The 14,686-nt window shown below is 41.8% G+C and overlaps 1 protein-coding gene across 7 annotated transcripts in view; it reads right to left on the bottom strand.

The window, feature by feature from the left end:
* The window catches only part of DPP6 (dipeptidyl peptidase like 6), a 541,800-nt gene that overhangs the window by 13,468 nt on the left and 513,646 nt on the right, over nucleotides 1–14,686 (bottom strand). For 5 of the 7 annotated variants that reach the window (XM_040056360.2, XM_040056368.2, XM_040056348.2 and 2 more), the window contains exon 17: nucleotides 1,682–1,729. In XM_040056360.2, the coding sequence (XP_039912294.1) occupies nucleotides 1,682–1,729 (48 nt within the window). The other 2 variants (XM_058419409.1, XM_058419412.1) reach the window with 2 other exon arrangements.

The following is a 14,686-nucleotide window of genomic DNA, read 5'->3' on the forward strand; positions in this document are numbered from 1 at the left end:
TAAGCATTCTCTAATATTCAGCACAACTCGTTATTATCAGATTATTGCAGAATACAGAGGCAAACTCCCTTTCATGGAGTAATGGGCTCATATTAAATAAGTAAATTCAGCAACATGCAACTGTCAGTTGCCCTTTATTCAAAAGCAAAAGAATGAGGGGGGAAAAAAGAAAAGAACGAAGGGAAATCATAATTGTATGCAGAAGATCATGAATTTCAGTAAAGAATGTGTTCTGCACATGAGTAGATTGAGTTCTCTGTGTAATAGATGCTACCCATAAGCATCTGTCAAAGTAAAACTAGTCCTGGTGTGTTTTGTTTCAGTTTTTAAAGCACTTCATTTACTGTTTCTGTTTTATATGGTCTCATTCTACTCACCTAAATGTATTTTATAAAACTGTACAGGAGGGTATAACATCACTCATGAGAGCACTAGCCTGTGCTGGTATAGCCAGTCAGACACCTCCATGTCTATGGTAAAATTAAGGTGTTTTATTTAAAGTGAGGGAGAAAGAAAGTGACTTTGGAGCTGCAGGTCGGGGTGAAGAAACTCTCCTGGCTGAAGGGCCTGGTGGGCATCAGCTGGGCTGCTCTGGGGTTATCCTTGGGGAGGGCACTGCCAATCTCAAGCTCTGCTGGGAAGAAGAAGGACCTGACCATCCCTTGTGCAAAGCGCCTTTTCTGTGACACTCACTACCTTCAGTGGGAAACGAAGCAGGTCAGCATTTCACAGTAAATCTTTAGTATGAGTGCCAAATTTCTTGATTTGCTTGCTCTGTTTTATTTTGTTATTTTTCTTTTGAGACAAGAGCAGTGACTTGCTGTAAATCCAGATAAATAAAACTGATATGTGATAAACTGGTATGGACTGTGTATAAAGCAGATAGAAATAAAATGAAGGTGTTGCTTAATACTGGGGTCACATCACTGCCTGAAGTCCCTAACTGCAGCTAAGGCCGGGCTAAATTCTTTGTTAAAATGAAAGATGATGTTTTCCCATTAAAATGACGAGAGCAGATAAATCCTGGTTTCACGTGAGACTCAGTGCCACACTCTGCCAGAGTGGAACCCCAGAAACTCCGTGGGTTTTTGGACTCTACATTGCCAGTCTGGTAATGGTGATAGAGGGAATATTTGAGGGAAGAAGCCTGTTATTTGAATAATTCCAGCTTTGCACTGATGTAGATGCAAATCATTAGCATGACAAAGCTTTACCAAACAATAAGTGCTACAATCTCCATGGACAGATCAGGCAGCCAGGCAGAGGCACCACCTCTGGGGCTCACTCTTCTGCATTATCTCAGATAATTCATATCAGAGTGATTTTATTAAAACCACAGATTAGGCTAAATATTTCTTATATTTATCTTATCTTATTATCCTGTTTCTTATATATGGGATGCAAAACAAAATCAGTGGAAGACTAAGAAAAAGAGAGAGATTTGAACTATGCATTTTTTTTTGAGGAAGAGGATAATAAACATCATGCCCCAACCCGTGTGTTTTCACCCCAAAACAGCAGTTGTGATCGCAGTACAACAGCTCTGTAAGTCCTTTTGCCTGGCAGAAAACTTGCATCTAGGCAGAGTCAGGAGTGTAAGTTTAGGAAAGAGCAGCTAGATATCACTGTCCTGCCTGGCTACTTTTCTCTGAAGAGTTGCAAAGCTCAAGCCCGTTCTTACTCTGTGCATCTGTCGTGTTGTGAACAGTCACCATCGGGACACGGGGACCTTGAAAAGGAGAAGAAAAGAACTTGGTTATATTTCTGTCAAAGCACACACAGACACACGTGAACCTGGCTCTGAATTCCGTGGAGCTGAAGGCTCTTGAGAATAGCTTTTCATGCAAGAGTAATCTAAAAAGCAAATCATCCTGGTGTTAGAAAGAGTTTATGACTAGATGACGGTACTGTAGGCTCAAAGACATGTGAGGTTTCAAAGCTCTTTCCCAACAGACCACGAAAACCATCTTTCCCTAATTTGTAAACATTATAATTAGCAAAAACACAATTAAATCACTTGCATTTAAAATTATTCTAATGACACCCAAACATCACAGCACAAAGCATTTACATTTTGTATGCTATGGATAAATATTGCTGTTTTGCATATTATTTTTTCTTAATGAATCAAACACCAGCTTGGCTCTCACACTGAAAAAGGCCACATATTCTGCCTTAAAATGTAACATTTGGGTATTGAAATCAGCCAGTGCTATACAAAGAGGATTATCATTACTATGCAGTGCACATGAGTGAACCACACAATTCATTGCCACAGGATGCTGCAGCATTCAGGATGCCACAGTTTTTACCACAGGATGCTGTAGGGTGCTTTAGTCCTTAGCACAGTGATCTGGGTTCATCTTCTTGCTCAGAAAGCTGTCAAGCGGCTGATTGATAGAAAAGTGGGATGGTACATGAGATCAAGTTCATATGATGGTTGTCAGCTTCCTTCTCCCTGCTTTCCAGTCATCATTTGGTGACTGCTCTTGGAGACAGGACACCAGGTCAAGGTGGGCTGACCCAGGACAGCCACTCACGTGTTGCTCCCATACCTGTTTGCAGATTTATCCTTGAGCCTGACAGTATTGCTCAGGAAGGTGGAAGTAGCTCTGCAGTGATGAAATAGTGAATTCCTCACCTCACAGACCGTGGTTATTTTACTTTCCTTCCCTTTCCCCATAATGTAACATGGTACAACTGCATTGAGTGTGAGCAGCTGGGGGAATCTGTGTGTCCAGCAAAGACCCCAACAGCAGGGCCAGGAGGCTCCCATGCTGTGTGTGTGGGAAGATCCCAGAATCAGAGACCCATGGAATCATCTAGGTTGGAAGACACCTCTAAGATGCTTAAGTCCAACCATCAACCCAGCACTGCCAAGCCCACCACTAAACCATGTCCCTCAGACCTACATTTACTCAGCTTTTAAATACCTCCAGGGGTGGTGGCTTCATCACTTCCCCAGACAGCCTGATCCAATGTTTGGGAAACCTTTAGGAGAAGAAATTTTTCCTAATATCCAATCCAAACCTTCCCTGGTGAAACTTGAGGCCATTACCTATTGCTGTATTGCTTATTCCTTGGGAGGAGAGATCAATCCCAACTGGCTGCACCTTCCTTTCAGGAGTGGTAAGATCTTCCCAAGTTTCTTCTCCTCCAGGCTAAACACCCCCAGCTCCCTCAGCTGCTCCTCACAGGACTTGTGCTCCAGACCCTTCCCCAGCTCTGTTGCCCTTCTCTGGAGAGGTTCCAGCACCAGAGGTCCAGAGTTCAATGTCTTTCTTGATGTGAGGGACCCAAAACTGAACACTGAATAGCAAAAATCCAACATTCTCTAAGCTTCAAAAGTAAGCTTTAGGAGACTGATATCCACTGAGATTTCAACCCTTCTCAGGCCCTTCAACCTACAAACAAATCCTGTGGGATCATCACTTGTCCAACACAAATTTGTGTAGGGCTGGCTGAGAAAATTCCCCCGAAATGTTGTAACTGGGAGTGTGCACACAAATAACAACAAAAGCAGGTTCCTGTGAGCCACTCATACTGGTTTGGTAGATGAAATAAGTTCTTGAGAGCAAGAAAAGCTTTAAGGTGCTATAACTGTGTCAGTGTTTTTCCCTGTGCTGCCAAGAACCCATATCCCACTGCAGGCAGTCAAGGGTGTTTAATCCAGACCTTATACAGAGAAAAGGCAGAAAAACATTTTATTAGCTGACTAATATGGCAGCGTGATTTTATTCCCTTGTAATTGAGACCCTCCTCCCCTGACAACCCAGTTCTTTTGTTAACACCATTTTTTAGAACGCAGGAAGGTGGATTATAATGCACTAAGGAAAACAGGTTTACTCACCAGGATTTAGCTGAATTTACCTTTCTGCTACTAACATAGGTTGATATGCTGACCATACTTGTTTATAAATTCACCCTGCTTTTTTTTCCCTGTGGTCCCAGAAGTCAGACTGCTGGAAAAGCAACAAACCTAATAAACACGGGCATGATAAAATCATCACTGAAAATAAAAGGAATCCTCCTAAATGGTTTCAGTTGGAGCTAGAGCAGTCCTTTAATTAACACTGAAATGACAACAAAAAGAAAGGGATAAACAGAAAAATACAATGCATATAATCCTTTTATTTTCAAAATTATTTTTCCTTTTTTTGTTGGGATTGAAAAAGCTGTGAGAAACTAATAAATAAAGAGAAATTCTAGTGTATAGTTTAGAAAATTACATGTATTATATATTGTGTTAGTCTCTCACTACTAACTACTGCTTCTGTTGCTGTCATCTCCTCAAATCAATGTTTTTAAGCAAAGTCCTATATAGAGATACTCAGTTTGAGGTAGTATGAAATAAATAAATAAAAAAAGCATCCTTGAAAAAGTAGAGTTTTAACTTGCCTAATTTTTAGTTTTTTAACAAGCAAGGAAAAAAATTAAAGAAAGAAAACTACAGAGTAGAATCATCTCTGTGAGAAGGATTACTCTTAATATTAAATATTTTCAGTGATAACACTCCAGTTAAAGCATGCATCTCACTTGTGAGCAGGCTGAAAGTCATCAAGAAGAAAAAGTCGCTTTTTTTAGGAATGATATAAAATGCTTATTTCAATGGCAGCTTTTAAAGTAAAACAACCCAGTTACATGCTAGACTGTGTCTTTTAATGCACACACATCAGAAGTCTTTCAACACTCACAAGCTGAGCGACTAACGCCCGACAGGGACAGAAAGAATTCCTTGAAAGGAGAATTGTATATTCATTAACTGCCTCCCCAGCTTTATTTTTAAACCCATGTTGGTGTGACAGTCCCATTACACATGCCATCTGCTAAATGCCATCCACTGTCATGTGTGGATCTGAGAGGGAAACCTAATTTGTTCAATGAGCTGCTGGGAGCTGACAGAAGCAGGGCAAGGACATCCCCTGCTCCGTATCTCCTTGCTCCAGAGCCCGTCCAAATGGGCTTTGATGGGGACTCCTGAGCCCCGGTACATCCTGCTGCTTCTGTTCCTTAATCTGCACTGATCATCCCCCTGTGCCTCCCTGCCCTCCTCAGAAACCTTGTGAATGCTCTGTGCCTCGCTCACAGAGGTCCTGAGAGCATGGCAGCGTTGGGATCCTCAAAGGATAAAACTCACTTGTGCCCCTTAAAGGATAAAACGTAGAGTGCTCCACTTTGAGAAAGTAAAGCAGCTGCTCTGCACTGATTTGCAAATGTAAGAGAGACCGAGCTCATACCTTATAACCTCATGACTGTCCCCAAAATCCCAGGCAGGCCACTCTTCATGGCAGGGTGAAGATGATGCTGTTGGATTTCTTGCCCCAGAAGGGTTGAATGCCATGCAGGCTCCACTCCCCTCTCCTGCCCCCAGCATTGTACCAGCCAACTCCAGCGTCCTGACAGAAGTTTGAATGTTGTTTCTTTATTTATAGCTTAAGAGAAAGGAGCAAAACTATTGACAGAACTTCTGTGTACAGACACGTACATCAGAGAGAGCTGCACGGTTAATAACGCTGCGCAAGACTCTAGTTACGTGGATTAGGTTTTCAATTAATACAGTTGAAAGTCTGGGTTTATCATAAGGCCTTTGACTTTAAAACCATTACTGCAATTATCCATGCAAGAAGTAAATTGAGCTATATCGCTATAATGACAACAGGCAAATTTATCACTCAGGAAGTGCTACCCATGGTGATCTGAATGGGCACAGAAACTCAGTGCCTCAGTAATTTGATGAGAAAAAGCTCTGGCCATGGTTTTTCATATTTTTTTAAGCAGCTTTTATTATTATTTCCAAGAGGGTTTTGCTTAAACATGAACAGAAAGAAACAGCTCTAGATATTTAGGTGATAAGGTATAGATTTCTAAAATAAAAATAGAAAATCATTTTACAACTTTGAAGAAAATATTTGCTAGGCATTTGTTTTGTAATACTTTTTATATTGCAGAGTATTCCTGATGTCTTCGTGATCTAAACAGCATAGGGAATTATATTAGTTAATATAACTTTAAAATGAAAGTAGTGATTATAAAAAGAATATGAAGTAAAATTGAAGAAAAGCTAATCAAAATTATAGAAGTGTTTAAAAAGAATAGAAAGAGGAATTGTCTTATTCTTCTCATCTATATTCTCAAAGGCTTCAATGTTGTAGATAATTTCAGACCAGAAGCTAAATTCACAGTGTGTAAACAATGAAAATTCAAATACTCTCTGCCAGCGCCACCAGCATATCTCTTAAGCACTGATGAATGATTTAAAAGAGCAGCTGCAAGTGATGGGAGCTGAAAGGGTCTGGCTCTGCACAAGTGAGATAATTGGCAACAGCCATCTCTCTGTACAGATTCCAGATCTCTTTATTTGCTAATCCATGAATTATTTATATCTGCTGCATAAAGTTCATATGTTGGGGTGATATTATCAGCCTAATAAATAAAGACATGGGGAGTTCCGTGAACCACTGCTCACAATTAAAATATTTCCCCGTTTGTATTTTCCAGACGAAGCTACGGACAGATGTTCGTGCTGTTTGCTTTGGCAACCTTGCTGACATAAACATCAAACAGATTTATGCTGCTATTCACCCTCCCCAAGGCATTTAATTTTTTAATCAAATCTTTACTTCTTCAAATGTAAGTTGTCTTGTAAAATAATCAATCCTGGCTTGTTCTCGGGCAACCACTCCAATGGTACTGCTTGTCTCTGCCCTGTGTGATACCGGTAATAAATTTCATGCTCACTTTATGTGGAGCAGAAATAAATCTGGTTGCTCTGAGGCAGCATCAGTTAGCAGTGAGTAGAGGGCAAATGAACAAGAGATTTGGTCTTAATTCCACTGCACAGAACAGGCCTGATGGGTTCTTCAGAAGGTTGCTGGAATGAATAAGTGGTGGTCAGGCCCTCAGTCCATTCCATGGGATTTTGAGAGGTGCCTGCAAACAGCAGAGTGGGAAGATGGGCTGGAACTGCCCAGCTCATCCCACTGTCTGCCCTCTGGCCACTGAGGGACACGGGGCCTTTGGGTCCCAGAAGATGCTCCCTTGCTGCTTCAGGAAATTTTGTGTTAGAAAAGTATTGACAAACACCTTCTAAATATAATTGAGCTTACTGATGTAGTTCCTTCTGGTGTCTTGCTCTTCTGGTTGGAGCAGCCTTCCAGCTGGAAGCTGTACTGGCTGTCACTCCCATTTACACCTTTTTGGGGTTGTTCCAACAATCTGTTTTCTACTAAGCATGAGTATTTCCATTTTAGTCAGAGTAATCATGTCTCCCCAGAAGCTCTCATCCAGTCAGATAATTTTGATTGTCTTAACTCCCTTTTGTAGGACAAAGTTTCTTTTCATTTTATTGTTTGATGAAAGAGTGTTTTACATTCAATTCCTTCTTTCTGAACAGAAGTGACCAGAACTCTACTCCTGCTGTGAATGATGTCCTAATTGTTTTTTTTCCTTTTTTAGTGAAACTGCTACATTCTATGGAAACTTCCTCTCAATTCTATAGAAAATTCCTTTCCTGATCCATCCTAAAAGACCATTGACCTTTTCCATGGCCCTACAGTAGGTAGGCAGTTTGCAGACATCCAATGGTCAGTGTTGCACCCATTTGTAACTTTTGAGCTTCAAGCATACAAGACAAATTCTCGCCATGTGCCTAATTTTTCTCCTTGTACTATTAATTTCTACCAATCCAGCCCTGCAAGACATCAGGCTTCTCTAGTATTTATCTCTGCCTTCTGATGATGCTTATCAGCTTTATGTCTTAACAAATTCCACCAGCTTCATCCAGCTTTGGGTTCCCAGGCTGCCAGGGAACACTCTGGGTAAGGTCATTCCCCACACTATTTCCTAATAAACTCTGCTGCTGAGCTCCAATTAGCCTTTTATTCCTCTTCATCATAATCTACTTCCCGTTACTTTGGCTGGTACTTAACCTTCAGTCACAATTCTTTCACTAATCTCCCTCTTCTCCTTCTTAATTAATATCAGCCAATGAGGTGTCACATTGAGTGGGCTGACCATTTCCTCCCTTTCATGGGGCTTTGGCTAAGGTTTTAAAAAGCATAATGCAGTTATGCATGTGGATGGATCCAAAGGGGAACGTGGAAAACGTGCAAACTCCAGGGCATGGGGCAGGTATATAACCACTGTAGTGATGAGATCAGCTGTGAAAAGGAGATGGATTAGAAGAATTTGCTTGCAGAGTTCATGAAGCTGAGAGTGCACTCCTGGAGTTGCAAGTACCAGAGGTAGGAGGGAAAAAACTCCAGTTCACACAGGGGTAACTGACTTCCTAAAAGGCCAGGGTATTTTGTTCTAGTATGCTGGTCCAATCTGTGGAATCTGAACATGCTCAACTCCCTCTTTTTTCCAGGTTCTGTTCTATTTGAATACGTGAATTTTACCTCTTTCAATTCAGTTTTAATCCAGGATTTCTGCAAGCTCTGGGAAGAGATGAATCCAAAAGTTAACATTTGTTCCTATTTTAAAAGTATAAGTTTCTTACTGGATTAGTATATGTTGGTCCCTTTCAATCCAATCCAAACCATTCCATGATTCTATGATATTCAAGGAAAAAAGCATCATTCCTTAGAACTGCAGCATGAAAGAAAATTCTCTCAGTGCCATTTACACCTCATTAATAGACTGAACAAATCCCCATTTCATATTTTGTTTGTTTCCTTTAAAACCTACTATAAATTGATCTAGATAATCTTAATTTATTCTTTTCCATAAGTAAAATTCTCTTTCAACAAAACAATGATTTCCTAGCTAATTAAGTAATAACTGGTGATGGATATTAACTTAAAAAACACCACCAACAACTCATAAATACCATTGCTTCACATTGTCTGGTTGTTAAGCTGTTTTCCTCTCATGACTTCTCAGGTTTTAATATACCCTTAATGTACTGGCTGCATTAATAAAGGGCTTAACAAGTACGAGGCAAACAGAAAACAAAAGCCAGCAATAAACCTTACAGCTGGTCCAGCTGGCAAACAAGGTGAAAGGAGCAGTTTTCCTCAGAGGAAGCTTTAAATCTTGCGGGATGGTAATGCCTGTACTACCCACTGCAGAATAATGAGTTCATCCAAGGTTGCTCATACAGCTGGAAATAACGCACACGCACCCTGGACATGCAGGAGGCTTCTGCCTGATTTGTGAAGCTTCATTATTTGAAGCATCAGAGGAAGCTTGTTGTCATGGTCATTTATCTCCTGCGAGGGGAGCTCAGATAAAATTTTATATGTAAGGAATGACCAAGTGACAAGAATCCTGGCTGGATGCAGGTGATAGATCACCTTCCTCTGGGCAATGCCAGGCAGCTCATATTTACAAGCAAGAATCAGAATGAAAACAGGATCAAAACACGCTAAAGCAATGAACACACAGTGCTTTGCAGAATGGGGCCATTTCAAAGGGGAGAGGAGTTTCACTTTAATTCCATAATATTTTTTTCAGGCACTGAAAATTCAGCATTTTCTTTTAATTTTATTGTTAAATATTCATGCATATTAGTTGTTTTTTTTTTTTTTTTCCACCTGTTTTTATGTCACTGAGTATTTGTGGGGAGTTTAAAACACATTAAAGATGTATAAGAACAGAGTAAAATAGTTCATAACATAAATAAGAGATCTGCTTAAAGGAAGGAAAAATGTTCTGAAATATCCACAAAAGTCACCATTTTGATTAATCTCACTCTATAGAAATAACTAAAGCCATTTTAATTAGTCTCAAACTATAATGATAACTCAAAATATAATGATAACTCAAACTGCAGTGATAACTGTGTTGTTAGCAGGAGATAGAAAAGAAGTTCTCACCCAACTTCCAAACCGAGAATACCATCCCCTCTTTCCCCGCAGAAAAAGCTCTGGTGGTACCCTCTGTTTGTGCAGAAGGGGTTTTCATGCCAGCCTGCTGTTTTGCACTTGTACAGCATGTGAGGGAGCGAGAATGAGCATCCCTCACCCTGCTTTCACCCGAGGGATTTGTGACCCATGAACTGCACACAAAGGGCTCGAGGAGCGAGAGCCAACCTCGGCTGTTAAGTAAGAAAAGGAGTCAAGTGAATGCAAATGCGAATTATATAGTAATTATAATATAAATAGGGCCCAGAGATTAAGTCTGTGCATGCTTTCAAACAGCAGAATCTAATTTAGGCTTCATAAGCCTCAGGAAAAGTTCCAAAAGGTCACAGTTTGCCTGGAAGCGCTAATTACAGCTTCCCGCTACCGCGTATACAAGAACCCAAGGTTGTGGTAACCATCCTTGTGTGGGAAACCATTCTGGTCACAACAGATAACACTCACCCAGTGACCTGAGATGTGAGCAAGCCCCGGGAATGCCTCCCAGGCCCCAGCAGGCTGCTGTGCCCGTTTAGCATCCCGCTGGGTGGGAACCTGCAGGCACATGGCTGGGGCTCGCGCGGTTCCTGCTGGCCCTGAGCGCATTGCGGGGCGTTCAGCTGTGCTTGAACTCATCTCTGCGTTTCTGGTGCATCCTGGGTTCTGTTAGACAGGTACTGTGGGCATTTGGGCCAGGATACCTGGCTTGTGTGGTTGCACAAGGACACAACCTCTTGGGGGTTGCCTACCCTGCTGTACCTATACAGACACCACCGTGTTCAGGCCCCCAGAGCACACACTGCCAAATATTGGCTTTCTGCCCCTTGCTGTAGACCCAGAACCCAGCCAAGGACAGCTCAGATGGTTCAGAAAGCCCAAACCACCAAGACCTGCACATCCAGAAACAAGTAGCAAAAATTTATATTGAAGTATGTTACAGCACTTGGTGGGATTTAAAAAAAAACAACAAAACAACATTACCTCTGGGTGAACTGATGAAAACCATATTTTATTTTTAGAATTATATAGAATATAGATACCATTCTACTCTGGAGTGCAGCAGTAACAGGCTGTAGTCATGAGGTGGCCCATAATAAACTTCCAAATGATGCTTGGGGTGATCCTGTGCAGGGACAGGGGTTGACTTTGATGATCCTTGTGGATCCCTTCCAACTCAGGGTATTCTATGTTTCTATGAAGATGAAATCCTCACTGAGGTTCCCTAAAACATTGAATTTAGAATTGTCCATTTCCTTCCCCACCTCAGCCACTTGGTCCCATGCCAGCATGTCCCACTCCCTCGTAAGATCAGAAATTTGTAAAATCATCCAGTAAAGTAGCAGAACAGCTTCTAGAACTTCTGATCACAGCTGGAAAAACAAACAAACAAACAAACCAAACCTATGTAATTTTCATTCCGTTCAGTTCCTGGGGCCAGCTCAGACTAGCAGATTAGTGAAAATTAGACAGCAGCAGATTAGTAAAACAGCCCCTGAGGTGGACAGAGAATGGATCTGCAATGACTTTGTCTTCCAGTCCTTGTGGACAGGCAGCCTTGTGTGTTCCTCTGAGATGTGCTGAGGAAAAATAAAATACGGAGCTTAACAGGGGTTTACGGCATGTCAGAGTAAGGTGAGGTGGGGCCCAGGGAGGCACAACCTGTTGGGAGAGCAGGTAGAAACAATCTTCCCCCGAGTCTCCTCCTCCCAGTCACCACCTGGCAGTCACTGCTGATGGTGTCAGCAGTAAAGAAAGTATTTAAAGTGGGCTCTCAGCCTTGCCTGAGGTCTCCAGGGCTACTGGTGTGGTTACATGGAGCTGTAGCCTCCAGCTGGTGCATATCCCAGTAATAAAACCCAGGTATCAGCATTTCACATTGGTTTAAACCGAGGTGTGCCTACTGCACTTTTATATCTGTAGGCTCTTGACTTGGTTAATAAACCCCATTTTCAGCGCTAATAGTTATTTCAGCATCCAATTAAGTCTCTTAGGATCTCAACAACTTAATTTATCATATTTGCCAAAGGTCACCTGCCAAGCTCTGGCCCTCTTAGCTGGACCAGCTGCACTTAAGAAAGCAATTGCTTGAATTCCAGCAGGAATTGAGCCTTTCTAAGATGCTTTGCTTTTACCGTGAGGGGCAGTTTTATGACATTTTTAGTTGACACTAAATCCATATGCTTCAGAAATCTTGCTAGGGAGCAGGCTTTCTACCTAACTATATTTAAGTAGGGATTAAATGAAGGTTTTTCTTCCCTGTGCATTTAAGATTGTTTTCAGGCCCTGGAGTGAGACATTTGTGCCACAAGCTTCCCTGGTTATCTGCCAGAGATGCTCCAAGTTCATGGTGCGGTTACTTGGGGAGGCTAAACAGGACATTCATGTTCTTCATCTCTCAAAAGCAAGTTTCTATTATTTTAATTTGGGCATTATGGACAGAAAACTCTCCTAATGAAATAATACCCCAGTATCATTTGAGAAGCAATTTGTTTCTCTGTTCAAATCCTTCTAAGATGCTCAGTAGTTTCATATCACCCACAAGAAGCAACTAGCACACATACACACACATCTGAGGACCCTCCAAGTGAAAAAAAAAAGCCACAGGAAGATATTTCCCCTTGCAGCAGCACTGGATCTCCCAGACCCTGAAACACTCACAGTGCTGTAGAAGCACGTAACTCATAATGACGGCCTTTAAGCCAAAATGGGTTGTTACACTTTTTCATAACTGCTTTGATATGGAGGGTGTTTATGAATATAAGAATACAGGGTTTTAGAAGCAGCTTTTAGTGATTTTGTAAAAGTAAAGAAACAGCTTGTACTGAGAACACATAGAAGATTATCTATTAAGCTTGGTTGTTAGGTAGTAACTAAGTAGAAGTCACATTGGTAAGACGGATAATGTTTAAACTCAGCAAAGCGAGACATAGGTATTTGTCAAAAACTGATAAAGCAGAACTTTGTGGCTTGGATCCAGCAAAATCAAGCTCCTAATTTTTGGCAAGAGCAAAGTGACCTGAAAAAAAGCCAAAGCTCCACCGTGCCTGCCCAGAAGCAAAGATCAACCTGAGGAAGACATCAGCCTTCCTCCTAAGACCCTAACTCAGGACCACCAGGAGGTGTGACAGCTGATAAGAATATGAAGAGAGAGAAGGCGAGGAATGGGCGGGTGGGGAGGTGTGGGTTTGTGGGATCAATGTGTATTTAAACCTGGACCTTGTCTTGACCAGGTACACATGGTTTGGAGGAGATATCCTCCCATGTATCCCAGCTGGAAATAAAACATTCCTGCTTTACAATTTCTAAGTGTAAAGTCCTTATTCTACGCTTCAGCTTTAGTGCTGCTATAACTCAAACCCCAATCCCTGGTTCAAGAGATCCCTGCCTGTCTCTAAGGCACTGAGTGATGCTATGGGGGCACAAGAGGCTGGGCTTTCTGGAGCCCCATCCTCAATGCACCGAGGGCTCCTCTGCTGCTGTGGGTGCCTCCAGCTGTGGCTGGAGGGAGTTAGGAGCACCCAGCACCTGGGAGGACTGGCCCTGCACTTATTAAGGCCCGTGGTGTAATTACAGGCTCGTTATTGCGTTGCTGTTGGGACGAGGCGCCGCGCGGAGCTGCAAACGTCTGCAGCCATGCCTTGTTAGCTCCTCACTCCAGTACCATTTAATCACTTTACATGCTGGTTCTGTCACAGGAGTTCTCTCCTGCATACTAATGGCTGGGCTGCTGTGCTAGGAAGGTTTCTCTGCAGTGAATACACTGAAGATTCAACGAAGCTTTCAAAACCATTCTGGGAATTTATCCATCCAGGAGCCTCTATGCCCCTTACTGTCACTGCACAACTGAGCATTGCAGGCAGTAATGGACTTTATTTTCATAACACCTCCAGGAAACTGGAATCACAAGACCTGCTTGGGTTCTTTAATGGAGCTTGTGACAGCAGATAAAAACCAAATCCATGTGTCCTAACTAGCATTTGACAGGTGGTTAGGACTTCTCAGAGCACTGTTACGAAATGCGTCTTTGAATTCTTCATGTTTGGATGTTTGGAATCCTTCATCAAATTAAAGAAACTATTGTATGTATCATAGGTATCCATGTCCAACTTGAGATTTAGAGAATCCAACAGTACTGTACAAAAACCATGATCATTTTATAATGGGAAGGGGAACAAAGAAAGCAATCAACCCACTTTTTGCAGATATGTTTGCCTAAATATGGAGCTGTTTTACAGTTCATAAATAGTCAGGGAAGAGCCAAGCTGTTTACTTCCATTACAGCTTGCACTGATGTTTAACCTGAGCATAACAACTGCTAATTGCAATCTGGTTTCAGGAATGTTATTGATGAGATTGTGACATGCAACATTTTTAAGGTTTATTTAAGGCAATACATGGGCAATGTAGAGAGGTTTAAAACACTGTTTTATAAACTTGTGCTTTGTGCCTCATTGATTTACATCTGCTTGCCCATGGTTACTAAAATTATCCTCGTCTCCAGATTTTCCACTGGTGTCCTGGGAAGGTAGGTCTGGCCCAAATGATACAGGTTAAAAGGTCTGATTAAATGAGGGAACTGAGGAATATGTAGAAAGAGTGTTCATTATTCTCCTGCCTGAGGGCATGAACCAAGCTCTTATTGCAGGAGCTGGGCAGACACGTCCCTGACATGTACATTATTGCAAAAATCCTGAAGAGGGTTAATTATCCACCGTCCACGATGGAGACTGGCTGCAGAAGGAGTCATATTTCTGGTCTGTTCCAGGAGTCAGTGCCGCTTTTCCTTGGAGTACTCTCTTGCAATATGAGGAAGGAACTGGGGGTCATGATACTTGACTGCAGAT

This window comes from Hirundo rustica, chromosome 1 (assembly GCF_015227805.2).
Source record: "Hirundo rustica isolate bHirRus1 chromosome 1, bHirRus1.pri.v3, whole genome shotgun sequence".
In the NCBI taxonomy this organism is placed as follows: Eukaryota; Metazoa; Chordata; class Aves; order Passeriformes; family Hirundinidae; genus Hirundo; species Hirundo rustica.